The 27,782-nt window shown below is 46.0% G+C and overlaps 1 protein-coding gene across 4 annotated transcripts in view; it reads right to left on the bottom strand.

Moving 5' to 3' along the window:
* Positions 1–27,782, bottom strand: part of TRIP13 (thyroid hormone receptor interactor 13) — a 244,675-nt gene that overhangs the window by 175,473 nt on the left and 41,420 nt on the right. For all 4 annotated transcript variants that reach the window (XM_073630674.1, XM_073630673.1, XM_073630671.1 and 1 more), the window contains exon 2: positions 13,086–13,196. In XM_073630674.1, coding sequence (XP_073486775.1) covers positions 13,086–13,177 — 92 coding nt within the window. In that variant the 5' untranslated portion in view covers positions 13,178–13,196. The remainder of the gene's footprint in view (positions 1–13,085; positions 13,197–27,782) is intronic.

Raw genomic sequence — 27,782 nt, forward strand, 5'->3', positions numbered from 1 at the left:
ACCAAGACACTACCTGCCTGGAGTTTGCATGTTCTCCCTGTGCCTGCGTGGGTTTCCTCCGGGTACTCTGGTTTCCTCCCACACTCCAAAGACATGCTGGTAGGTTAATTGGGTCCTGTCTAAATTGTCCCTAGTATGTATGAATGTGAGTTAGGGACCTTAGATTGTAAGCTCCTTGAGGGTAGAGACTGATGTGAATGCACATATATGTAAAGCGCTGCGTAAATTGACGGCGCTATACAAGTACCTGAAATAAAATAAAAAATAAATAATAAACACCTGAACATGGTAAAACTGAAGATCTTGCGCATATATTGCTAGAGATAAAGCGATCGGCTTTAACTCTCTCCAATTTGAGGACCTTGTCGCCTCCTTCTTAGACCAACTTCCTTGAGTGAAGTTTTTTCCTAGGTGGGCTCCCCATCCCCAAGAGCTGCCGTCTGTTGTCAGTCTTCTTTTGACTGGAAAGGCCCAATCTAGACCCCTTGATAGGATCTCCTGATTTCTCTACCACCATAGCGACCTCTTCACCTGGGTCGGAATCTTCACCTCCGTGTCCAGAGATCTTAAGCTGTGATTCTATGACCTTAGGAGAAAAGCTTATAGACACCTGAAGTGCAGTCTTGCCCATTGAAGAGCCGGCATTGTTGAGGTCAGTACCACTAATGCCGACATAACTTGCCTTATCATTATCAGCTGGTTGGTCTGCAGCTGAACCTTGTCCTTTTTCTCTTGCGGGAGAAAAATCCTCTGTTCTATTGAATCGATTTGATAGCCCAGAAACCGAACCTCCTGTGACCGGTTTACGATCCATCCTAAAGATTCCAGATGATTGCGTGCTTTGACTAAGTTGTCCTGCAACCTTTCCCCTGAGGGAGCGAAGAATAGTAGGTCATCCAAATAGGGAATCACTGCGATTCTCTGAAGACGAAGCATGGCTAGGGCTTCCGCCATCACCTTGGTAAAGATCCGAGGTGAGGACGACAGCCCGAACGGCTAGGCCCTGAACTGTAAATGATGAATCACGCCTTTCATCTTTACTGCCAACCTGGAGATACTTGTGGGACTTTAGTGAGATTGGGATATGCAGGTACGCATCCCTTAAAACTATTGACTCCGAGGGCGTGGCTTGGATGGCTTCCAGAATGGACATGTCTCCCTGAGGCTCCCAGCCCGGCCTGCCTGCACACAACTAAACCCCGCAAGAACAAAGAAGCTGCCCCTGAGGACATTCTACCAGGTCCACCTCAGCTCCCCCGCCGCTCATCAAGGAGTATTTTGGTCACGGAGCTCCGGCGGGACCACACAAGGCCAAGATGGCACCGGCTCCATGCACAGCAGCCCTCTCCTCTCCTCCACTACGAGCCTCTCTGGGATACAGGACTCACAGGTATGGCTCTGAGGGGAATCTCCTGGCTGCTCATGCCCCAGCTACCCCTGCTAGTTCCCTCTAGAGGACACCTGCTGGGGAGCCTCTCGCAGCCGTCCCCCCCCCCCCCCTGCTTTGTGGAGCCGCCAACTCCATCTACTTCACCGACCAGCCACCCCCCTCCTGGGACTCATCTGCCCCTGAATGGGACCCCCCCACAGCGATCCCAGGCTCACAGGGACAGAGCCCCCTCTCTCTCTCCGCATCAGAGGGATCCATCTCAGGCTCCAGTACCTCCCCAAGCCCCACAGTCACCAGGGCTCCAGGGGGCTCATTCACATGCTGGGCGCCCATAAGGATACTCTAAGAAAACAAAGCTTAAAGCTATCACTCCCCCCCAACCACCCCAGGGAGGCTACCCCCTGTCAACAGCTCTTGTCAGTGTGAAGCCTGCAGTGATCCTGAATAGCAGCAGCAGGGAGGAACACGAAGGCAGTGATTTCTACTGACCATACAAAAGTGAAATGCGATCTAGATCTTTTACATCATGTGAGTGGATCTATTGGGCTCTTTGTTAACTTTATTTAGTAGAAGTTATGTGCGCAATGGTCTTGTCCCACTTTTGTATTTCATGTGGGGGAAGCATATGAACAGGAGAAGTGGAGATTAGATGATCCTAGCTGGTGGATGTAAGCCTATCCTCTGCTGATTAACCCAGACTCAGTAAGCCTTGATAAGAGGTATCTTCTAACCTGCAAAGGAATCACCTTTTCAAATAAGGTGTATGGGAATCCACACAATTGTAATCCTTTTATAATTGTTACCAACTACATATTTATTGAATATATCTGTTTTAATATATTTTTCACTCTATTTTTTCACCACCTTTTTCCACATATTTTTGTTTGTTTATTATTTCACAAGAACAACTGGTGAACTAACTTTTGGATTTGTATTCCGGGAGGTCTCCAATTAGCCTCGGTTCACACCAGAGGCGGCACGACTTGGTGACCTGCACACGACTGCCGGGGCGACTTGCAAAACGACTTCTGTATAGAAGTCTATGCAAGTCGCCCCAAGTCGCCCCCAAAGTCGTACAGGAACCTTTTTCTAAGTCGGAGCGACTTGCGTCGCTCCGATTAGAACGGTTCCATTGTACTGAACGGGACGCTACAAGTCGTCCCAGTGTGAACCGAGGCTTAGACTTTCACAGCAGACTTTTCAACACATTGTATTTATATTTATTTATATTATGCTAATCACTGTTCAAGTTTTTGTATAGTTTGTAACACAGTATCCACAAGTAGAATGTGACCTGTCAGCACATTGAATAGTAGGATATCCTATAGATATTACGAGCGCATCACTTTATCTATTTAATTATTTATAAGTGGGGTGTCACTGAATAATTGCAGCTGCAGTATCTGGATATTTGAACTCTTTTATATATCAGTTTTTTTATATATTAGTTTATTTTTTACACTACTTTGTACAACATTTTACAGTTTTATATATTCACTTCAGCGTTGAGTACCTTAACACTTTTACCCCCTGTCAACACCCTATCCGGCCCCAGCGCAGGACTTTTATGCCCACACCACAACGGACTCTGATGCTGAACCCAAGGCGTACACATCCTGGCAAGACTATGTCCGCTGCATGCCCACAATGCAGGACCATATGCTCATCCAAGTACGCGAAACCTGCAGATCTGAGATTAACATGCTACGCACTGACCTCCACCAGCTATCTACTAAAGTCACATCTCTGGAGGAAGAAGCCTGCAACACTAAGCCTGAACTCTCACAAATACACAAGCGTCTGACCTCACAAGCCTCCACTCTCAGGAGGTAGGCTTAACAACATCAGGGTCCACGGTCTCCCAGAGGCGACCCAGGTCGAAGATTTACCTATGACTCTGCAAGCTATTTTCAACAATATTACTGGGCCGCCCGGAACACCAAAGAGTTAATATAGACCGAGCCCATCGCACCCTCCACCCCCACGGACCGGGGTCCAGACCAAGAGTTGTGATCTGTAGGGTGCACAACTACAACCTCAAGGAGGACATGATGAGAAAAGCGCGCAACATGCACACCATTGACTTTGATGGCGCCTCCATACAGCTCTTCTCGGATCTGTCTTGGATTACCCTCCAGCAACGACGCTCCTTACAACCACTTCTCACCTCACTAAGAGATCATGATTTCCAATACCACTGGGGTTTCCCCTTCAGCCTCACTGCAAAGAGAGACGGGGGATCCACCACCTTACTATGTCCTGAAGATCTCCAATCTTTCTGCAGAGACCTGGATATCCCGGTTCCACCCACTCCTGGCTGGGACCCCCTACCGGCCCCTCCGCCTCGTCCAGATCCCTGGATCCAAGTTACCGGAAGAAAGCGCCCGAAGCTGCATCCCGCTGGCCTCCCCCCGCCATCCCACCAGAGATAAACCTCTGCTTCTCCGAAGTCCCTTTTCACACTGGTGACTTGTTAAACGGCTCTTCTCCCCCTACTCCCCCCATAGGGCTCCTGAACAAGACCTGCTAGCCCCCTTAACCAATTGCTTGGACTTATCTAACAAGATAATATGCCTATGATCTCACCTTGTATATTGCTATGGTTACAGGTACTCGATAGGACCCCTTCAGATTACAGATGTATCCCCCCCACACACACACACACCAAGTGTTAGTTCCTTTTTCTCTTTGCTTAGGCCAAGAATTACATGTATGGCTCTAAGGAGACAATCAACTTCTTCCAGGGATAGCTTAAAACTTGGAGGGGGCCCACTTCTGCCCCTTTACCCTTCTCCTCTTCTGAGCCATTATTGGAAAACGCAGGGGATTCCCTGGTAGAAGGACCTTCAGCTAGAGTTTTCCACCATGGGGACAGAAAGTGAACCCTGGGAGGACTCTGATGTGGAGGGCTGACTCACAGCCAGATTGACCAACGAATCATGGAATGATTGAATTGTGGCATAAAGTTCCTTCTTTACAGGCAACCAAGTCATCACAAACAGAAGCAGATTCCTCTTTCACTAAAAAAAGTAATGCAAGTACTGCATAGGGCTTTTTTCCCAATATTCTCCCATCTTGGCCTTGCATAAGGGGCATTTCTTTTTCCCTGGGTCAGAGCTTTTGGCCTGAGAGAGAGAAAACAAGAGAGGAACAAAACCAGGGGACCCCTAGTGAGACTCAGTCTCTACTCGTGGACCACCCAAAACAGGTGAACATAGAGGGAAAAGAAACACAGCCTCCAGTGCCCAGACAGGCTCCCGCCACCAAGGGGAAGGAAAAAGAAGACCGGAACGCGAGGTAAAGGAATGGGCAGACTTAGGAAACTGCCCCCTACCTGAGCCTTGCTTGTGCAAGTTCCTGTAGAAAAAAAGGTAAGGAACCCCTGTCTCTCAGATCCCCCCATGGATGTTTCCTCCGGGCCAGAGGAAAAACAAAATTTGATGTGTGGTAGGGAGGTGTCTCCCTTTAAGGATCTGGAAGAAGACGTTTCCTGTTTCCCCTAGGAGGAGTCACCATCTCTCAGGTGCGGTCCTGAAAGACGCCTTGGGAAAAACCTTAGTTAGACTTAAGTTATTCAGGCAAGCACCTGTAGAGAGTACAGCTCCACCCATTTTCCCAGGAAACACTGCAGTCAGTTTCTTTATAGACCGGTCACTTCCATCATGGCCTCAGTTGTTTATAGAGTACATCCAACCATGCTGAAATTAGATAAGCAGAACATAGCAATAACACCACATTTTATAACACAATTAGGGCAGGTCATCGGCGCTGTCCTGAAAGACTCGTAGAAATTTCCTGTAACCGGTAAGTCTAACTAAGGTTCTCTCACCTCGTCTTTCAGGACAGCACCTGGAGATAAGGGTACTTACTCTAGGGTGGGACCACCGCCTGCAGGACTTTCCTGCTGAACGATTGCTCTGACGCTGAGAGCAAGTCCAACCTATAGTGGCGGGTAAAGGTGTAAAAACTTGTCCACATAGCCGCCTTGCAGATCCCTCCTAGAGAAGCCCCTGCTCGTTCCACCCAGGACGTTGCTACTACCAGTGTCCCTCCTAGCTGACCTAACAGCCACTAAAAGTGCCAATTTGAGTGACCAAAATTTGAATGTCGCTTCCTCCGGAGCTTCAAAGGGTTTTTTCGTCAAACCCTACAATACCACCGATAAGTCCCATTTCGGAAAGAAATTAAAAAAGGTACTGGTCTAGCTCTGGCCAATGCCTTAAAAAATCTTATAATAAGCGGAGCCTGAGATAACTCTCTCCAGGAATACCGATAGAGCGGCCACTTGGACCTTTAAAGTACTAGCCGCTAACCCCTTCTCTATTCCCTCATGGAGGAATTCTAGAACAGAAATAACTTCCTGTGGTGAAAAAACTTTAGTTGCACACCAGGAATTGAAATATTTCCATGTTTTAAAGTAAATTGTCCTAGTGACCTATTTTCGGTTATTTAATAGGGTTGAGACTAGTTTATTAGATAAGCCCTTTCTTTTTAGGATTTGCTCCTCAGTAACCAGGCTCCCTTTGCAGTTTCTTGAGTACTGAAAAGGGGGAAAGGCGTAGCACAAGTAGAAGGTCCACGGTTGCGCTGGCGCGTCCAGTCTGTCCGCTTGCTCTCGCCTGTTCAGGGAGAAATAAACCCTCATTTTTGCGTTGGCCTGGGATGCGAACAGATCGATCCGGGGGACTCCCCATTCTCCTATTAGCATCTGGAATACTTCTATATTCAGACTCAACTCTGATTCCAGTACTCTTTACCTACTTAGAAAATCTGCTGCTAGATTCAGATCTCCCTTTAGGTGTGCCGCCATCAGGGATGCTAGGTTGCCTTCTGCCCAGGACAGAATCTGAAGGGCTGAGGACAGCAACTCTGATTCTCGTGCCTCCCTGTCTTGTTATGTAGGCCACTGCTGTGGCATTGTCAGACAACACCTGAATGTGGTGACCTCGGACTTGATCCTTGAAGGTCCATAGTCCCAGAAGAATGGCCCTTAATTCCCTCCAATTAGAGGATCTCTTGGCCTCTCCGTTTGTCCATGCTCCTTGGGCCATCTGTCCTTCCAGATGGGTGTCCCAACCCCAAAAGCTTGAGTCTGTTGTCAACCTACTTTCTACAGGAAATGTCAGGAGTAGGCCTTTGTCCAAGTTTGACTGTCTCCTCCACCACCACAGCTTTCTCTGAACCTGAGGGGGCATCTTGATCAACCTCTCCAGAGACTCGCCATAGGACCAATTCCTCAGAATTTCCTGCTGGAGATTTCTTGCATGGACACGTGCCCATTGCACTGCTGGTATTGATGCTGTGAGGAGTCCTAGTACTGACGTGGCTGCCCTGATTGAGACTGGCAGATTTTTTTGGGTCTTTTTTTACTGCATTTTGGACTTTATCTATTTTTTTCTTCTGGGAGAAAAATTCTTTCCTGTATGGAATGGTATACCCCAGAAACCTTATTGTTTGAGATGGCTCATGTTTGATTTCTCTTTGTTTACGATCCAGCCGAGACTCTCCAATTGCCTCTTTCAGATCCTTCAACAGATCCCTTGTTTTGGCAAATAGTAGGAGGTCATCCAGGTATGGTACGATTGATATTCCCTTTAATCGAAAGGAAGGGCTCTGAACTGTAGATGTGAGATTGACCCTCCCATCTTGACCGCTAACCGTAGGTATTTCTGTGAAACTGGTGCTATAGGCACATGAAGATACGCATCTCCCAGATCTATGGATGCCAAAAAACAGCCCTTTACTGAAAAAATTGTGTTCATCCTGAACTTCTTGTATCGGATGGATTTGTTTAATATTTTCAGGTTCAAAATGAATCAGAATTTCCCTGACGGTTTCCTTACTAGGAATACATGTGAATAGCATCCTCATCCTTCCTCTTCAGGGGGTACAGTTATGATCACTTCTTGTTGAGCGAGTTCTTGCAGGAGAGATGACATTGCTAGAGATTTTTCAAGGTCTCGGGGAGCCTGGGTTATGCAAAACCGACTTGGTGGGGACTGAGAGAACTCCAGTCTGTAGCCCTCTGATATTGTTTTAAGGACAAATGGACTGGTTGTTGTCTTCCACTGTGGGGAAAAAAGCTTGCAGCCTTCCTCCTACAGTCGGAGGACTGTCACTGAGTTTTTGTGGTTTGGCCAGGAGGTCGGAATAGTACCAGACTTGCCCCTCCCTCTTTGGGACCTCCAGGGTCTTTTGTAACCTGTCTTTATGTCCTGGGCTTGCCGAAAAGTACAAAAATGTTTCTTGCCCTGAGGGATCACCTTCTTTATTACTGGGAAGGCCTTCTTTTTTTATCTACCGTCCTATCCAGCACAGCTTCAAGATAAGGGCCAAACACAAAATTCCCCTCAAAGGGAAGACCACATAAATTCGCCTTCAAGGCCATATCCCCTGACCACGTTTTAACCCATAATGCTCTACGAGCCTAGTTTACTAGGGCCAAGGACCTTGCAGACATATTTATAGATTCAGCTGAGGCATCTGCCATGTACCCTAGCACTTTCTGTAGTACTGGCAGCGTGTCTAACGGGTCCTTGCGGGAAGTTCCTGCTTCAATATGGGTTTTCAACTGTTCAAGCCAATGCTCTAGGTTCCTGGCCACCACAGTTGACACCATAGCTGGTTTTAAATTGGCTACTGTTGAATCCCAGGCTTTTTTCAATAGGGACTCTGCCCTTTTATCCACGGCATCTTTTAGGACGCCCATATCCTCAAAAGCCAGGTCTGTGTCCCTTGACACCTGTAAAAAAGCTGCATCAAGCTTTGTTTTTTTTATTCCATACTTGAGCGCTATGCTCCTCGAAAGGAAATCTCCCTTTGAGAGACAAAGGGGCCCTTTTTGGTTCCTTCCACTCTCTTTTCACAGTTTCAGATAGAAATCTATGTACTGGAAATACCCAATGTTTAACTTCTCCCATGCCTTGGAACATTTTATCGTGTAAAGACAACTGGGATTTGTCCTCTTTAATGTTTAAAGTTGTATGGATAGTCTTTAATAGATAATCCACCTCTTCTAAAGATAATCTATAGCTTGAAGAAGCAGCCTCTCTCTCTTCATCCTCAAACGGATAGGAAAAAGTTCCTATCCGAAAATGTGATCGTCTGTATGCAATTCCGACATGCAAAAAATCACGCATGCTCAGAAACAATTCGAAGCACGCTTGGAAGCATTTAACTTCATTTTCTCGGCTCGTCATAGTGTTGTACGTCACCGCGTTCTTGATAGTGGAAAATTCAGAGAACTTTTGTGTGACCGTGTGTATGCAAGACAAGCTTGAGCGGAATTCCGTCGGAAAAACCATCCAAGATTTTTCCGACAGAAATTCCGCTCGTGTGTATCGGGCATAAGTGTATTTTTGCAAGACGGGCATTTCCCCAGAAGGGGAGGAATGCTTGTTTTTTTTCCTTGGCTTTTGTCTGAAATACACCAAAAGCCCACTCCATAAAAAAAAAAAAAAATTTATATATATATATATATATATATATATATATATATATATATATATATATATATATATATATATATATATATATATATATATATATATATATATATATATATATATATATATATATGATAAAACCGAATAAACAGGATAAGCCCTTTAACCCTTGGGGGAAAAAGTAACCAGCTGCCAAATAGAAAAGCTAACCCTCATTGAAGGACCGTTTAGTCCACAGCCATTTCCAAGATACCTCAAAAAACAAGAAATCCCCTTACATAGGTATTTCTCCATGCGGTAAATGCGACATTTGCCGCTATGTAGAAAACACGTCACAATTCTTACTTCCTAATGGACAGTGGCACTTAATTAAATTTAATGCCACCTGCCAAACTCCGGGTATAATCTATTTAGCTCAATGCATTTGCGGTGGCTTTTATGTCGGCAAAACGAAACGACCATTCTACAAACGAATTAGAGACCACATAAAACCCATTTTGAAAAAACAAATGGATACAGCCATTGCCAGGCATGTGGGTCTGTACCATAATTTTAACCCTAGAACCATTAAATTCTACGCTCTGGAGCATGTCCCGCTGGACGAGAGAGGCGGCAGTGTCAATCGGACACTGCTCCAGCTTGAAGCCCGCTGGATTTATGCTCTTCAAGCTACTCATTTTCCGGGCTTGAACGAAAGCCTTAGTTACAGGCCCTTCCTCTGAATGTTAGCTGCCTATGCAACATTCCCTGATGTCATTTTCCATCTGACACCCCCTTTTTTGTGCCCCTTCAGTTCTCCCTTTTCCCCTTTATCATCTTCCCCTCATGTTATTTATATCATATGATTTGTTATTATTATAAATGTATTTATAATATATTTTGTAATACATTGTGTATGGGATCAACAGATATTGATGTGTAACCAGTCTTTAATGTGTAATTTTGCTTTAATGCAACCATGTTTTGACTTGCATGTAAACGTATTGTCCCTCTGGAAGTGCCGATCGAAATTGGAAGATCTGTGGTCTCTTCCTACTCGATCGGCTACCCCTTTGGCCCATCTTGATCGGACCGCTTTCAGCCCGGTCTCTGCTGAAACAGCGGAGGGGGGGCTATTGCACCCACACGGACGCCCGGGGCACACCCTTGAGATGTGCCCACCCTGCGCCGTGCATTCCCGCTGTACCGTTTCCATCGCTGGGCACCTTGGAGCCCCCCCCGTCCTCTTCACCCCGTGACGCGGCTCCTGTGCGGGAGGAGCCGCTGTGCGCGGTAGTGCGCATGTCGGCCTTCTTCGCCGGCGCTTTGCCTTATGGGACTTGAAGTTCGGACGGGGTTTTCGGTCCCTCGGGCATGCGCACTGGCGCCATCACGTCCGCATCGAGCCGGCGTCGTCACACGCCGGCTCGATGGGGAGCAGTATATAAACCGGCATATCTGACAGCTATGTCTGCCAGAGCCGGAGGACGCAAGCCTAGATTTTGACAGGGTAAGTGACTGGTTGTTGAACACCATACCCTGCCTCTACTTATGCCTATAATCTTTTCTCCTTACTTTGTTTTTTGAACCCTTGCCGAGTTACAACTGTGCTTATATAGCCTTGGCTGTTACATCCAGTTAATCTCTGCACTTTGAGCTTAAATACATTATTATAGACTCTCATTCTTTGTTTGTAAATATTTCTTTAAATTAAATTAAATTATCTAGCCCAGCAATCTCTATGTGTAGTGACAATACTCTTTGCTTTTATTTTACTCCTTAGCTTTAACATATTCATTATCCAAACATTCCTGGCAATCATTATTTCACCACTACCGCTGACCACCTATCTTTGGTTGCAGTTCTAATTAATTCTCGGCGTAAGTGTTAATTGACTGATTTAAATTTCATCCTTTCTTAAACCTAATTAACCCCTGGCATAATAACACTTTTCCCTGACACTGAATGTCTATTATCTATACAACAGCTTCTCCTTACTGCTCCCTGTGGTTGCTAATGAGCCCCCTTGCTGTCATGCTTGGCTGTGTCTGACTATGCCGGTTCTGACGAGATTTTATATGGTCAACTTCGGGGGTAAGCCTTTATGGATACTTCAGAGTGACAACACGTGCTTTTTCATGATATTTAATGCTGTATCAATATTAAAAATTATTTATGTGCGTATATAAAAACTTTTCTTTTTTTTTCTCTTTTCTTTATTTTTCGTAGAATTACTAAAAGTTTTGGATGACTCACTATACAATTGCATATCCCTTGAAAAAGCGACAAATGCGAAACATGTCGGGCTAGTATGCAATAATTACCATCTGTGAACCTGTAGTGTATACTTTTTCTTGTCATCCCCTATTTTTGACCATCTTGTTTTAATCCTATCCCAATGGGAACATGTCTGTTACTTTATACAATATATGTGTTTTTTAAAAAAATGTAAACAATAAAATGTTTCTTTTATTATAAAAAGAGAAAAGATATACAGCTTTTCCTTTTATTTAATTTGTTTGCACCGTGAAAATCCCTTTACTTTGTATGTCTACTAGAAAAGCTAACCCTTTAGCCCCTGTGTTTGTTACCGCAGCTTTACAACTCTAGTGACAAAACCTCACCGAGTCACCATGCTAAAACAACACACTTCTCCTTCGTGCTTGGTCCAAGGAGAGTGATGCAGGCTCCCTTCCTTCCCCCCCAGGGGAGTAAGAGAGGGAAAACACAAGACCCCTAAAGGAAAAAAGATACAGGGACCTCTGCCCCTGCCTACCTGGGTCTGACTGGTGTTAGTGGCTCCTGCTACTGCAGCTTGTTCCTCTGGATCCATTGCTGCCGAGGTCCTAGTGGCGTCCGGCTGCTGTTTTGTTTGATTTCCCCGTTCCTTTACCGCTGTGAGGACTGGAATTGACACCAGTTTAAGGCGCTTCCTCCCCCTGCATTCCAAGGGCCAGGACAGGAAGTCATGCGCACTGCCGGAAGTCTTGCCCCCGGCCGGAAATGACACACTTGCCAATCGGGACCCGGAAAGCATGGAGGCTGAAAACAGAGGAGACACTGCTCACACAGCTGTGGAGCCACAGGTATGCCCCATACTATCCCCACCTGGAGAGAGTGTAGCACATCCTTGGTTCCCTGCACCGCTTCCACCATGGCAGAGGAAACACTACAACTGAGGCCATGGTGGAAGTGACTGGTCTATAAATAAACTGACTGCAGTGTTTCCTGGGAAAATGGGTTGAGCGTAGCGCTCTTACCAGGTGCCATCCTGAAAGACGAGGTGAGAAAAAGGTTATTTCACACTAAGGCTCTAGCACATTAGGAGAGCATTCTTATTCACAATGTACTGCTGTATACTGTATGAGAATTTCAGGGACAGGTCCCGATTTTTAAGCAAATGATTTCCTTTGGAAGGATTCATTAATATTTAGATCTCACCAATGGTTTATTTTTCTGGTAATAAATGTACTACGAGTTAGGGGCACTTAAAGCGGAACTCTGGGCACACAAATGTTCTTTTAAATATATATTCCTCAATAGCCACAAAGGATATAAATCTAGTTGCCAGATGCCTTTGGAACCCAGATTTTAACTTTTTTGATATGCCCTTTGCACTTATTAAGCTAGGTCCTCTTCTCTTTAGCAAGAAGGACACTCACATACCTCCAAACAACCAATGTGTAGTACTTCATAACACTGAGTGTTTAATGCATATTATATTGAGACTACACCACTAAACGGAAATCCAATTGGCTGCTATGGATTACTATACTTGGCACAACACTTTGCACATATATTACATATAGTGTGTAGACCTGTATGGCTACAAGAACATGTGTTTCTGGTGTGTGCATGTGTGTGCATGTGATATGGAAAAATCAAACATTGCACAATTCCAGAAATTCTAAGAAATTTGTTCAAGCTGTTACTTTAAAAAGTTCATTTGGACCAAGCTGGTCTGAGCAAACTATTTCCTTCACCAAGTGCTGCACTGGCTCCTAGCACTGTATGTACTGCATGTAGCTTCAAATACATAAATTACACAGTGCTGAGTTCTGGCTGTGAGACAAAGCTAAAGCTACATACAGTTCATACAGTGCTAGGAGACAGTGCAGCACTTAGTGAAGTAAATAGTTCGTTTGGACCAGCTTGGTCCAAAGAAACTATTTAACGTGACCGGAAACATGGAGACCAGCTTTAATCAGACAATGACTAAACAGCTATGTTACTGGATTCATTGATCAGAGTTTACCTCTTGAAAATATTACCTATTTGATTTTTGATGAACTTCTACATAAACCTGAAGAGATTCTAAATCAATAGGAAGAGCTTGTTTTAACTCCACTGCTGCGTCATCCATGACTTGTACACGTTTCTTGCTAAAAATGTAAGAAATATTTGATGTTAAATGAGAATACAGTACATTACATCATCAAAAATGTTATGATATTTTAATTATTAGTCTTCGACAATACACAATGCAAACGGGCGATTAAACACTTAAAGCGGAGTTCTGCCTGGGAGAAAAAATTAAAAGTCAATAGCTATAAATAGCACAGCTGCTGACTTTTAATAAGGACACTTACCTTTCCAGGGAGCTTGCGATGTCCACACCCGAAGCCGACCCATCCTTTGGCTCCGGGTGCAGGCGCCGACATTCTTACTGAGGGAAACAGGAAGTGAAGCCTTATGAAAGGTCCCTGCTGTCTGTCATTGCGTAGTTTGCCGCACAAATTGCAGCAATCTATGTTCGTAAGTGGGAGCAGATACCTATATTTGACAGGTATCTTCTCCCCCCTGAAAGGTGCCAAAGGAGGGGGGAATTTATGGGTGAAACTCCGCGTTAGTCTCTGGAAGATTTTGTCCCCTTCATGACTAGGCCATTTTTTGCCATTTATAGTTATAGTTAGTAAGGTTGAATAAAGACACCAGTACATCCAGTTCAACCTGTGTGAGTGTGGGTGCATGTCTACAATTATCCCCATTTTATTTAAGGTAGCCATATAGCGCTGTCAATTTATGTAGCGCTCCACACATACATCAGACACTCACATCGGTCCCTACCTTCAAGAAGCCCACAATCCAAGGTCCCCAACTCACATTCATATATTAGGGCCAATTTTGGACAGAAGCCAATTAACCTACCAGCATGTCTTAAGAGTGTGGGAGGAAACCGGAGTACCCGGAGGAAACCCACGCAGGCACAGGGAGAACATGCAAACTCCAGGCAGGTAGTGTCGTGGTTGGGATTCGAACCAGCAACCCTTTTTACTGCTAGGCGAGAGTGCTAACCACTACACCACTGTGCCGCCCATTTAGCACTGCACTACTACTTTAAACTGACAATTGCGCGGTCATGTAACGATGTACTCAAACAAAATTTAAATAATTTTTTTTCACACAAATAGAGCTTTCTTTTGGTGGTATTTGATCACCACTGGGTTTTTTTATTTTGTATTATATAAATAAAAAATTTTGCAAAAAAAACAATATTTTTTACTTTCTGCTATAAAACATATCAAATAAAAAAATGTTTTAAATCAAATTTCTTCATAAACTTAGGCCGAAATGTATTCGACTACATGTCTTTGGTAAAAAAAAACACAAATAAGTGTATATTGAATGGTTTGCATAAAAGTTACAGCGTCTACAATCTATGGTATATGTACTGGAATTTGTAATTTTTTTATTTTTTTTTATACTGGTAATGGCGGTGATCAGCGACCTATAGTGGGACTGCAAAAAAGCGGCGGTCAATCTGACACTAACTGATACTGGGTAGGAACTGACTAAATAACACTATCACCACCAGTGACACTAATACAGTGATTAATGCCAATACTATACACTGTCACTGTACTGACGCTGGCTGGGATGAAGTTAGCATCTAGGGGCAATCAAAGCGTTACCTGTGTGCCTAACTATGTGTAAAGTGTGTAGTGTGTGCTGCTTTTACTAAGCGATGTGACTATTTTTACTCCCTTTGTTGCAGGGGAAAAAAAAAAAATCAGCCACATCGCTGCCCTCCGTAGAGAGCCCTGTGTTTAAAAATACAGGGCTCTCTTCTGTCATTCGCTGTGATCTGCTGATCAGCTTGTGCTGTAGCGATTGGCGGCACAGTCAGGGTGGGGGGCGCGCTTCCTACAAGGTAATGGTGATTCATGTAATATACACCTGATCCAGCGCGGCCGCACTGAAGCAGTAAAGCTACAGGAGGCAGTCCGGAACTGGTTAAAAAGACAATAATGGATCACTAAACTGAGGGTCCATTTACACAGCAGGTGACTGTATTATAGCCATACTCCTGGAAAAAAAAAACATTTTTTAAAGCACAGCAGCATGCTTTACAAATGAGCAATGCACTCCACTGGCTTTTGGAGTTCAAGGTCAGTTGAGAGCAATAAAAATAAATGAGAGCAGAGAAAAAAGACCTGTCAAAATCACGACTGAGTATGAGGTACCAGTGGGACCAAGTCAGAGGAAACATCACTGGATTGGGCAGCAAGTAGGCTGCACTAAGGGCAGTGAGGGAATTTCTAGATTGTAAGCTCTAACGAACAGGGCCCTCTGATCCCTCCTGTATTGAATTGTAATTGTACTGTCTTCCCCGTTGTTGTAAAGCTCTGCGCAAACTGTTGGCGCTATATAAATCCTGTATAATAATAATAATAATGAGACAACTTCACTAAATGTCAACTTTCCCCAATAAGCATTATTAAATCACATTAAATCACTCCTTATCCTGCTCTCTTAAATAAAAATCTCAGCAAAAATGACAGGTTTGTCCTCACCTGTACTGGTGACAACTGTAAAATTTTGGGTTTCCTATCATTTTGTGTGCCGGTGAACAGTATGTGTGTTTTGGGTGTGCTGCAGGCCATTAGTAATTACTATATAATGTGTTGGGGTGCTATTCACAAGAAATGAGACCACAACACAGAGCAGTAGAACATGCACGTCGACACACTCTGCAGTACAGCAATAAATACGTTTCAGCTAGGGTCTTTTAGGACTCCCACGTTCATAGGGCGACAACACAGCTGAACAATTTTACTGCAAAATGAACATTTTCATCCTGTTAAAGGAAGTGGGAAAAAAATGGATCTATAGGCAGGAAAGGTAATAAAACTGGGATATGGAGACAAAAAAAAAATGTCTTTTGTTAATTCTAGTGACAGACTGCATCATTTATGTAGTTTTTTATTTAATTATTTAAATTAGACTGAGCGACTCAATTGTTTAGAATACAGTGAAGGTTCACAACCACTGCCAACTTTGTTTGAGATACTTCCCATCACTATCTGTCTATTTCATGGGCATCATACAGAACAGGAAGTGACCGAATCTCCCCATTAGGGGTACAGAAAGGTAAAAAAAATCTCTAGTAGAGTGGAATTACAGCCGCTTTCAGTCCTTCATTGCTATCACAGCAGGTGATTGACAGTCTCAGCTGTGCATGTTTCCCTATGAGACTGTGTAGAGAGGGTGTGTCCTTTCCCTCCACTCAGGACTAAATTTATACTGCTCCCTGCTGTGCAGCGAGTGATCTTGTATCCCTGCCCCCCGCCTGCTGGAGCTGAGAAAAAGCCTTTAATCTGTGTGTTTTAGGAGGCTGCAGAGAAGAGATGGCCTGAGATAAACAGGTACAACTTATGTAGGATTTGTTTCATCTCTGTATCACCTGAGAACATTCAGGGGTATGTAGGGGTTTACAACCATTTTATTGTGAAATCCATAGCACTAAACACCTTACTGAGGTTCCGACCCTTACCCACTTTAGAAAAAAATTTTGGTTGAAGTTTGGCTTTAACTGCATGTTTACTCTGGGCCAAAAACTCAGGAGTGTGGACAACAATTACCTTTATGTTGCATGTTCAATATCATCTAAAAAGAAAACCACAGTTGCTGCTCACACATCCTTAACTATATTATGGCTTTTCCCAACCCCTCTGACTTATTTTTGCTCAATCGCTTAGTCTGCATGTAAGGATGGAGAAAAATATAAACATTGGCCTGTGAAACAAACAAACAAAAAAAAAAAAAGACATTTAGAAAGCCATCAATACTCATATGAACCGCATAAATCTATTACAATACAATATTTTTTGCACGAGTACTCATTTAAAAGGAAACTAATACATTGGAGGAAAATCCTTTTGAGTACATCACTGGACACAGAAGGGCTCATATTCATGGCTACTTGGCTTATGCTTCCACCTTCAGGTGAATGGGAACTGAACAAAAAAGAACAGAATCTCTGCCCAGACATAACCCTTCAGTCGCCTTTTGGATAAAGGCATCTAAGAATGGTCCAAACAAGTGTTCATCCTCAAAGGGTAGCCACTTAATTTCTGCCAATCAACACTTAAGCAAAAGGATCCTTCTCATGTAGACAGACATAGTGCTCTCCCATGAAAGCTGCCTTAGGCCCCTTTCACACAATCAGAACGTCTATCCATTTTTCATCCATCCGTCAACGGACTACAATGCATTCCTATGGGAAAATGGATGACCAACCGTTACCATCCGTTCACCTCTGCTTCCGATCTTATCCATTTTTTTTAACGTACAAGGCTACATCGAGATCCGTGAGAACAGATATTAACTGACGTTAATGGACGTCTGATTAGTTAAGATCCGTTCGGAATAAATTAGGGTTTTTTTGGTTTATATGTGAACTCAACCTCAGGCCGCTTCAGTAGCATGGGATGGGTCCAAAATTGACAAAGTCTCCTAGCCACAATTTGCTTTTTCTTGCTCTCCTTTCTCCACATATAGGCAAATGTGACAAACAATGTCATGCTGTCCCAAAAATCGTTGGACTCCATCACACAACGCAGATAGCAAACAAGGACAAAGCAAGGACACACTGAAAACTGCAATACAGCATGGGAGGAGCAATGCTTTCTGGGTAATGTCATCAAAGCCACAGAAACCGCTGTAAACAAATCAAAATGGATGCAAAAACGGATGTAAACAAGTAAATTAACGGATGTAAACTGATGTTAACGGAAGACCGATGTAAATGGAGATTAATGGAACTTACGATAGATGAAGCAAGGGATACGTTTTCAACGTGGCTAAACGTGGGCGGTGCCTGTGTGAAAGGGGCCTTATGGAGTCTTCCAAGACATCCACCCAGAAAGTGAAGACTCTTGAAAAATCTTACATAAGCTGTCAAATGACAGGGTCTCATTCTCTGAAACAGGGCATACACGTCATCCAAACTTTAAGGGCCTTGCAAACTCCCACCTCAGCCACCGCAAGCTGCAGAGCTGCTCCTTGAAAAAGAATAATGTTCTTAGGCACGGAACATATGTTCCACATTAATAATTAGTGTGTGCTGTAAATTGTCTCCAGCGGTGCTACTGTCTCTTGCTGCCGGAGGCTGCCATTTTGCTGAAGCCCAGAGCCCCTGAACAGCAGTAAATCATAAAGTGGAACTAAACCCATCAATTTAACAGTTTTAAAAACAGTTACATTCCTGAAATGCTAACTGTCACATTTGCTTGTGTACAAACTGTCAAAACCATCAAATGACTGGATGTTATAACTGATCACATGTGCAGCACCATAGAAGTTGCAGATCAAACATAAGCAGCTTCCTTGGCTGTAAGGCTCCATTCACACCTGGTTGGGGGCAGAATCGCCACAAAATAAGGGATGCGTTGCTGTGCAGTAAATCAAGCTGCAATCGCGGCAAATCAAATCAAAACACGCAACACTGTCGCTTAAAAGAAGCTTACGTTCCTTTTTTAACGACAGGCATAGCGTGTTGCAATTGCAGTGCGATTGGGGTACCATTAAGGATTACATCACAAATGCATCCTGCAATTTAAAATCGTGGGAGGAATCGTGAGGATTCAGCCCGCGATCAGGTGTAAATGGAGCCTTAAGGATAGGGAATTTAATTCTGCTTAAAGGCTGTCAACAGATCGGCCTCTAGAAATTGAGCACAGTGCCTAAAAATGGAGAGCAACTGAGCATATGCAGAGCAGGGTGAGACAGTGTATTACTAGATTTTAAATAATAGGATTTTTATGTCATACTTACCTGTAAAATCCTTTTCTTTGAGTACATCATGGGACACAGAGTCATGCTAATATTCATTACATGCTGGGTTATACTCCATTAGGTGAATGGACACTGGTAGACCAAAGGTCTTCAGACAGGAAGTGATCCCCTATATAGCCCCTCCCATACAGGAAGTACTTCAGTTTTGTAGCAAGCACTTAAATCCTCAAAAGATGGGAGGGATCTCTGTGTCGCATGATGTACTCAAAGAAAAGGATTTTACAGGTAAGTATGACGTAAAAAAAAAAAAAGTCTAATCCTCAGATCTCCGCAGATCTAGACAGATAAACCTCGACTGCCTGGACAACGTCCAAAGAATGCAGTCGTCTCTCTTCCGCCGAACGAGGCTGAGAGAAAAAAGAAGGCAAAATAATGTCCCGATTTTAATGAAAGGCCGACACCACCTTTGGCAGAAAAGGATGGAACAGGTCGTAACATGACTCTGTCATGGTGAAGGATCAAGTATGGTTCCCTGCATGAAAGGGCCGCCAACTCCAACACCCTTCTAGCCGAGGTGATAGCCATCAGGAAGGCTAGCTTGCGTGACAGCAAGTTTAATGGAATTTCCTTAATAGGTTCAAATGGTTGTTTCTGTAACACCGACAGCACCAAGTTCAAGTCCCAAGGACACATAGATGACCTAATGGGGGGAAGCAAGTGAGTTGCCCCTTGCATAAAAGTTTGGATTAGTGAATGGGAGGCTAAAGGCCTTTGGAAGAATACTGATAGGGCCGAAACTTGACCTCTGATTGTACTCAAAGCCAATTTGATTTCCACAGCGGACTGTAGAAAAGAGAGAATTCTTCCAATCACATATTTCCGAGGATGCCATTTTCTGGCTTCACACCAAGAAAAAAAAAAAAAAAAGTCTTCCAGACCTTATGATAAATCTTCCTAGCGACAGCTTTTCTAGCATTCACTAGAGTAGACACCACTGGTCCCGAGATGCCGCAGTCCTTTAACACCCTGGCTTCAAAAGCCATGCTGTCAAATTTAGAGACTGTAAATTGGGGTGGAATATAGGACCTTGAGACAGTAGATCGGGGCGACGTTAAAGTGTCCATGGCCCGTCTATCGTTAGTCTCACAATCTCCGGGAACCAGGGCCTTCTGGGCCAGGCTGGTGCCACCAGAATGACTGGAACCCCCTCTCTCTGAATCCTGCGCAACAAATGTGGAAGGAGAGGGATTAGAGGGAAAGCATAAACCAGGGAGTACTGGCTCCATAGAACTAATAGAGCATCTGCTCCAATTGCTAGAGGATCTCTTGTTCGAGACAAAAACTGCTTGTTGTTGAACCTGGATGCCAGTAGGTCGACCTCTGGCCCTCCCCAACATTGGCAAATTTCCTGGAACACCTATGGGTGTAGCTGGTGGCTGAGATAATCTGCTTTCCAGTTCTTTACTCCCGGTATATGGACTGCCGATATCATTGCCACATGTCCCTCTGCCAAGGCTAGTATGTAGTTCACCTCCTTCAGAGCTGAACGACACCTGGTACCGCCTTGGTGGTTTATAGAGACCACTGCCTTGGCATTGCCTGACTGAACCCTAATGGGGCAGTGCTGAAGCTCCACCGTCCAGGACCGCAGGGCCACACGTACTGCCCGTAATTCTAGGACATTGATGGGCAGGGTCTGCTCTGTCCTTGACCATTTCCCCTGAGCTGTGAGCCTGTCTAGGATCGCTCCCCAGCCTGAGAGACTGGCATCTATAGTCAGTACTCTCCAAGTTACCGGGAGAAAGGATTTACCCTTTCCCAGGTTCTGATCCTGCAACCACCAGTTTAGGCTTAAGCATGCCTGAGGAGATAAGCACATTGGATAATCCAGAGCTTTTCTTCCTCTGTTCCAAGCCAACAAGATGTCTTGTTGTAAAGGCCTGGAATGGAACTGGGCATAGGGCACTGCCTCGAAATAGGATACCATCCTCCCTAGAAGACTCATACAGAGCCAAATGGAGGGTTGTCTGGTGCCCCTTATCGGACGCACCTGATCCTTCAGGGCACAGATCCTTACGGGTGGCAAGAAAACTCTTGCTTGGACCATGTTTAGAATCAGACCTAAATATCTTAGACCTTGAGCTGGTTGCAAGGCTGACTTATCGGTATTTATGATCCAGCCTAAGCTTTTCAAATACCTCACTGTGTATATTATGCTCTGTTCTAGAGACTGTAGTGAGTGATCTCTGAACAGGAGGTCGTCCAGATACCCGAGCACCAGGATCCCTTGGGACCTTAAAAGACCCAGTACTGGTGCTAGGACCTTTGTGAACACCCGGGGAGCTGTAGCAAGCTCGAAGGGTAGAGTCACAAACTGAAAATGACGTTCCTCTACTGAAAAACGTAGGAACCTCTGATGAGGCTGAAAGATAGGTACGTGTAAGCACGCGTCCTTTATAACGATGGAGGCTAAAAAGTCTCCCCTCTGGAGTGAGGTTACTACTGAGCGGACAGACTCCAGCTGAAAGGACTGTATCAATAGATACTTGTTTAGTTAGGTCCAAAATGGGCCTTGTGTCCCCATTTGGTTTCTGAACCGTAAACAGGTTTGAGTAAAACCCTGTGCCCCTTTCGAATAGTGGAACCTCTACAATCACTCCTTCGTGCACTAGATGATGTAGTGCCTGAAGCAATAAGTTTCTTTTTGGATCCAAGGGAACGCTGGATCTTAGAAACCTCCGAGGGGGAAACCCCCATACCTCAAGCTTTTAACCGCAAGATATATTTGAAGTGACCCACTCGTCTGAATTGTTGTTTTCCAAATCTCCTCAGAGTGCAGCAGCCTTCCCCCCACCTGATGGAGTGGGGGCATCCCCTCAAAAGGAGGGCTTGGTGCTGGGTTTAGAATAATTTTGGACCCAGGGCCTTTTCTGGCCCTGGGGCTTGCCCCTGGCCCTAGCGCCCTGTTGGCGGCGGAACCGCCCTGACGCTGAGACATGTGAGGAAGCAGTCCCAGGGTTTTTAAACAAGGGACGTTGGGTGCTTTTCTTCACAGGACGTAGAGAACTCTTCCCTCCAGAAATCTTTTGGATATATTTGTCCAAGTGATCACCGAATAATCGTTCCCCATGAAACGGGAAACCTGCCAATAACTTTTTACAAGGAAGCTCGGTGGACCAGTTCTTAAGCCATAAAAGTCTGTACATACGTACAGACAAGAGAGCCAGACAAGAAACCTGATGTATTGAATCCTTTAAAGCATCAACAGCAAAACACAGCACTCAAGGAATATCTGTCTTACTTTCAGGCAGATCATACTCCTGGTTAGGCCTACCTTGCCATTTGACCTGATCCTTTACGGACTGGCAAATACCAGTTGCTGCAACAGCTGGCTGAATAGTTGAACTGGCCAAAGAAAAGGAAGCCTTTAATAATAACTCCAATTTCTTGTCAACAGGGTCTTGCAAGCCCTGTGCGTTACCTCCCAGACAAGTTAAGTTCTTGTTTAAGGAATAGACTGCTGCATCTACGGCTGGCATGCTCCATTTTTTAACAAACTTTTCATCCATGGGATATAAAAAGGGAAAACCTTTTAGGAGGCAAAAAAGTCCTGTCAGAATGTTCCCAATCAGCATACACCGCCTGTTCCAACACGGGGTGTAGTGGGAAAGTCTATGCGACCTGAAAAGGTCTCAGAGATCCCAAAGAGGACCGGGGGGGGGGGGAGGGGGACTTACAGGTAAAGGTAGAACAAACCAATTCGGTCAGAGTCAGGATCAAAAGCCTCTGCGACTAAGAAGCAGATATCGACTGGATATCTTCTTGTCCAGATTGCTCGGAAGCAGATTCATCTTCCGGGCACTCCACCGAATCCTGAGCTTTCCACTCTTCTCCATTCTCAACCCATTCCTGCTCCAGACTAGGAGACTCCAGGAAGGGGGATCTGTCACGCTTCCTGCCACTCTGCGGGATGGAGGCAACCATGCCGGCCATCCTGTGCTCTAACCCGGCTAGGGCTGAGGACAGTTCATCCTTAGTAATAAAGGGTGAAGCAGCAGCGTTGACTGTAGGCACAATACCAGATAGGCGCAGCGGTTCAGATTGCCCGGGAGCCTCTGGTCTTTCAGGGGATAGAACACTAGGGATACAACACTAGGGATACGACTAGGTTCATCAGGAACTACAGATGACATAGGTGTGCCCTTCCCTATAGTGTTAGTCCCACTCCTTTTTTTGGAAGACATTCAATGCCGCAAACAAAGAGTACATGGGTGTAGTTAAAACACCTCAGAAAGGGAGACCCTTTAATAGGGCACACCAACCCCCTATGCAACAACCCAGCTAAGCACCTTTAGCCTGCCAAGCAACACCTGGTGACTCACGTGACCCGGGTAAGGAAAAATGAACCACTGCATGTGTCTGTTCAGAGCCTGCTCCGTGTCCCACAGCTGCCTTCTGGAAGCACCACATGCTTGGCCTGCACAGCTTAAATAAGCTGGGTGTACAGCGGAACGTTCAATGCATGTGCACGGTCCCTGGTGTGACTGTATTCGCGTACAACACGAATCTTCGTGCGCCTAGATAAAGGCTACGGCGCATGTGCGGCAAAGCCGCTTGCGTCAGTGCCGCCAAACAAACTGCTGAGCCCAGCGGCGCTCTTGTGAATGCACGTGCGCCATGGCGAACCAAGGCGAAATGGAGCACCGTCGTGCGCCATCATACAGGTAAAAAACAGCCAGACATAAGCAAAAAAGATACACTTTGCAAACACCCACAGCTAGCCCAAAACTCCCCTATATGGTCACCACACACAGATGTCCAGCATTTAGCTAGCTTGACTGATTGTTACAATCACTGGGACACCCCAAAATAATAAAATAAAGGGGTTTTACCTACCCGTCCAGGCGCAGGGCCACTTAAAAGCATGGCGGGTTCCTGTCACTTGGACCTTCAAGGACTGGGTACCCTTTCATGTTTAGGGTCCACTCCCTTGGACCTGTACAGCACTCTGAAGGAAATGCCTTAGCACTGTAGTGTCCAGGATTTCCACTCCGCAGGGTCCAGCGCCCAGGAGGCCAAGTTACAGGCAAAACCTTGCAGGATTTGGAGTCTTGTTTGCGAGAACGGGTACCATTTATCTAAGCATAATAACTTGTGTCAAATGGATGGATTGATCAATCCCTTGATTAATTTTTGGAACCGTTTGTGGGACTAGAGACCTGGAGCTCAGAGAGTTCAAACAAACAGTGCCATCCACCTTGCAGACACTGGTAAAAAACTAAAGTACTTCCTGGGGCGTGGCCAAGATGGCGCTGTAAGCGGCTGCCTTTTCAGAGAGCTCCGCTGATCCGAACAAAAATCCGGATCCATCGGCCCTAAAAAAGCACCAATTCCACTCCTGTTGCCAAGCAGGGGATAGGGGATCCTATCCCTGCTGAGATCTGGGGAAAATTTTGACTCCCGGAGCGAGATTGGGGACCCGGCCTACCGCAGGCGACTAGGCCGAAGCCGCGGCCTTTCCTGACGGCCGCGCGGCGGACCGGGAACCCCCTGCCGCGATCGGCCTAGACATCGGGCCCTGCTGACTGCCTCGGACCACAGGTGAGGACGGGAGAGGGAGTCCTGGACTGTGTCTGGGCCGCGTCCTGGGCCTGAAATCCTTTTATTCCCCCCGCGATTCACTAGGCCGCAACCGCGGCCTTTCCTGCAGCCCCGGGGCCGCCGGATAGACGGGGGTACTGCTGTGTCCTGCTGAGCTAATGGAGGGGGCCCTGTCACCGTTCAGAGACACTGCCAAGCTACAGGAGCAGACCCTGGAGAGCCCACATCCCCCCTTACCCCTGTGGTGAAGTGCGGTGGCTGAGTTGGCTGTCCCTGTGGGCCTGTGCGGCTCCTGTGCCATTTGCCTGCAGATGAGGAGGGAGGACTGTCAAAGGGACACTGCTACCTGCTGCTTAAATATCCCTGACTTCGCAGACAGGCTCCCTATACCAATTGCTGAGTACTGCCCGGATCTGGGCCCCCGCCACCTGAATGAGGCGCCGGAACTCCAGCGCAAGATACAGTAAAGGGGGTAAGAAGTTGACCTTCCCACCCCAGCTGGACTCCCCCCAGACACCCACCGGTCCCCCTCCGGAGGACCCTAAAGTGCGCGGCACCCACAGAGTCCCACAGACAGACATTATGGAGTCGGATGACTCCCGTCCCCCCTGGTTGGCGGACGTCATGGCAGCCATTGCTACTTGCCAATCAACACTAACAACAAAGATCGAAGCAGTTCAGTTGGACATGGGTCTAATCCGTCAAGATATAGATAAAATCAGATCACGAGTCACTGAGACGGAGCAAAGACTGAGCACCACTGAAGACACCACTGCGGAACATGAGAGGTCCCTCCGTACTCTTCAAACTAAAGTAAAGGCCCTCGAATACAGAGCTGAGGACGCGGAGAACAGGAACCGGCGAAATAACCTTCGTATTGTTGGTCTACCGGAGGGGGTGGAGGGGAGTAACCCTACCTCCTTTATAGAGGGCTTGCTCCGTGACCTTCTACCTGAGGCCCGCTGGTCACCTTACTATACGGTGGAGAGGGCGCACCGCATCCCGCCTAAGCCGGGACCTCCTGGATCCCCCCCTCGCACCTTCATTCTACGTCTACTTAATTTTAGAGACAGAGACGAAGTTCTCCATGCCTCTAGAAATGTTGGGGACCTCAGATTCCAGAACACGAAGTTGATGATCTTCCCCGATTATACGGTAGAGACCCAGAAACTTAGAAAATCTTTTGACCAAGTTAAGGCGGCTCTACGATCACGCAACATTCGTTACAGTGTACTTTTCCCTGCTCGCCTGAGAGTCCAGGATGGCGAGACAACCCGCTTCTTTACCTCTCCAAGGGAGGCCTCCACCTGGCTGGACTCGCTACCACGGATCCGTTGATGGTGTACCTGGCATGCAAGGTGAGATCCTTCATTGTTTGTTCACCATAGTCTTGGCTCAGGTCTGAGGTAATATACGTATTCCCACATGGATGACTTTCTTCGTTGCATAAGTTTTGCTCAGTTCAATCCATGGTGTGGACAGCCTTGGGAGGAGAAGTTTATTACCCCTTCCAGGGAAATTCTAAGATAATGCCCCTGCCAAACAATTTGGTCAGGAGACCGTTGAAACATGAAGTTCCTTTACAACTGCTTGTTCTCTTGAGGGATGCTGGGAACATTTTTGTTCGATATCTTCACCCAACGATGGACAGACTTTACTGTGGGGTCGTACTATCGGATATTTCCCGGTCATCTGACTTTCTGAATCTCCACAGCCTGTTGTATTACAAACGGAGCTCTCAACTGTATAAGCCGTTTGAAATGCTGTCCCCCCCCCCCCGTGTGAAGTTTCGGGGGGGTGAGCTTGCCTCTTCCACGGACCCTCTGTTGCAGCCGGCGAGCTGAATAAGTTCGGGATTGAAACCCGCCTCAGTTTTGGGGGGCTGGGTGGGGAGGGGGGTGGTGTAAGTTCCCCTATTGGGGCCATTTTTATTTTCATCTGCTTCGATTTTTGGGATCCTCTATCTGTTTTTGGTTTGGTTTTGTTTTTGTTTGTTTTTCTTACCAAAATAATTGACTTATCAGCATTGCACTGTTTACAGATGAGTCCGGTTCGGGTCCCGGGGTCCGATCCGAGAGCCGCGATTTCCATTGATCCTAATACTCTTAACAATATCAATGGCCATGTCCTCACTTAACATCATCTCCTGGAACACCAGGGGACTGAATTCCCAGGTTAAACGCTCTCTGGTGCTCCAATTCATTAAGTCTTATAATCCACACATATGTGTGCTTCAGGAAACGCACCTAACAGGTCGCAGGGTATTGGCCCTTAAAAAACCATGGGTGGGACACCACTACCATTCCACGCACTCCACATTTTCTAGGGGTGTAACTATACTGGTGCTGAAGTCACTTCCTTTTCGGCTCTTGGATTTGGCCCTGGACCCTGACGGACAGTATGTTATTATTCACGCAAAAATTTATTCTTTAACGTGGACTATTGTGGGCTTATATTTGCCCCCCCCGGCCTCCTTGCTGGTGCTCAATCAGATCACCGGTAAGCTGGCCGACTTTGCCTCTGACAACAATGTCATATTGGGGGATTTTAATCTGGTTCCTGACCCGGATTTAGACAGGCTAACTCCTGCGGGAGGTCATTGCTCTGGGTTGGCTGAGTGGGCGGATACCTATGGCCTGACTGATGTCTGGAGGTGGTGTCACCCCCAATCTAGGGCATACACATGCCACTCGGCCTCCCACAGAACGTTTTCCCGCATAGACTTGGTCTTCGCGGGATCTCGGGTTCTCCCACGGGTTACAGACATACGAATACTGCCTAGGGGAATTTCCGACCATGCACCCTTGTTGTTGTCTTTGGATCTCTCCCTAGGCTCAGTAGAGAGGGTATGGAGGCTCTCCAGATTTTGGATTTCAGACACTGCAGTAGACTCCCAATTTAGAACGGAATTGCTTGATTTTTGGGCCACAAATGTGGGCTCTGCTGACTCCGCGGTGGTATGGGATGCCTTCAAAGCCACGGCGAGGGGGCACTACCAGACCATCATTGCCAGGGTCCGATGTGAGCGTAGAGCAGACTTAGTGAAGGCAGAGCGGGAGGCGTGTGATGCGGAGGCTCTCTTTGTTCGTACCCGGGACCCTGCGCACTACTCGCATCTACAACTTTTGACGAAGGAGGTGGTCTGTCTCCGTACTTCTCTCACGCAGAAGAAAATGTTGGCTCAATCCCAACGGATTTTTGAACAGGGAGAGCGATCAGGCCGTTTGTTGGCCTGGCTCTCTAGGGAACAGGCGGGTGGGATGAGCATTTCACATATTAGAGACTCCTCGGGACAACTGATCCACACACCGGAGGGGATCAACTGTTGCTTCGCGGAGTTTTATGAATCT

This window comes from Aquarana catesbeiana, linkage group LG05, assembly GCF_042186555.1.
Source record: "Aquarana catesbeiana isolate 2022-GZ linkage group LG05, ASM4218655v1, whole genome shotgun sequence".
Lineage (NCBI taxonomy): Eukaryota > Metazoa > Chordata > Amphibia > Anura > Ranidae > Aquarana > Aquarana catesbeiana.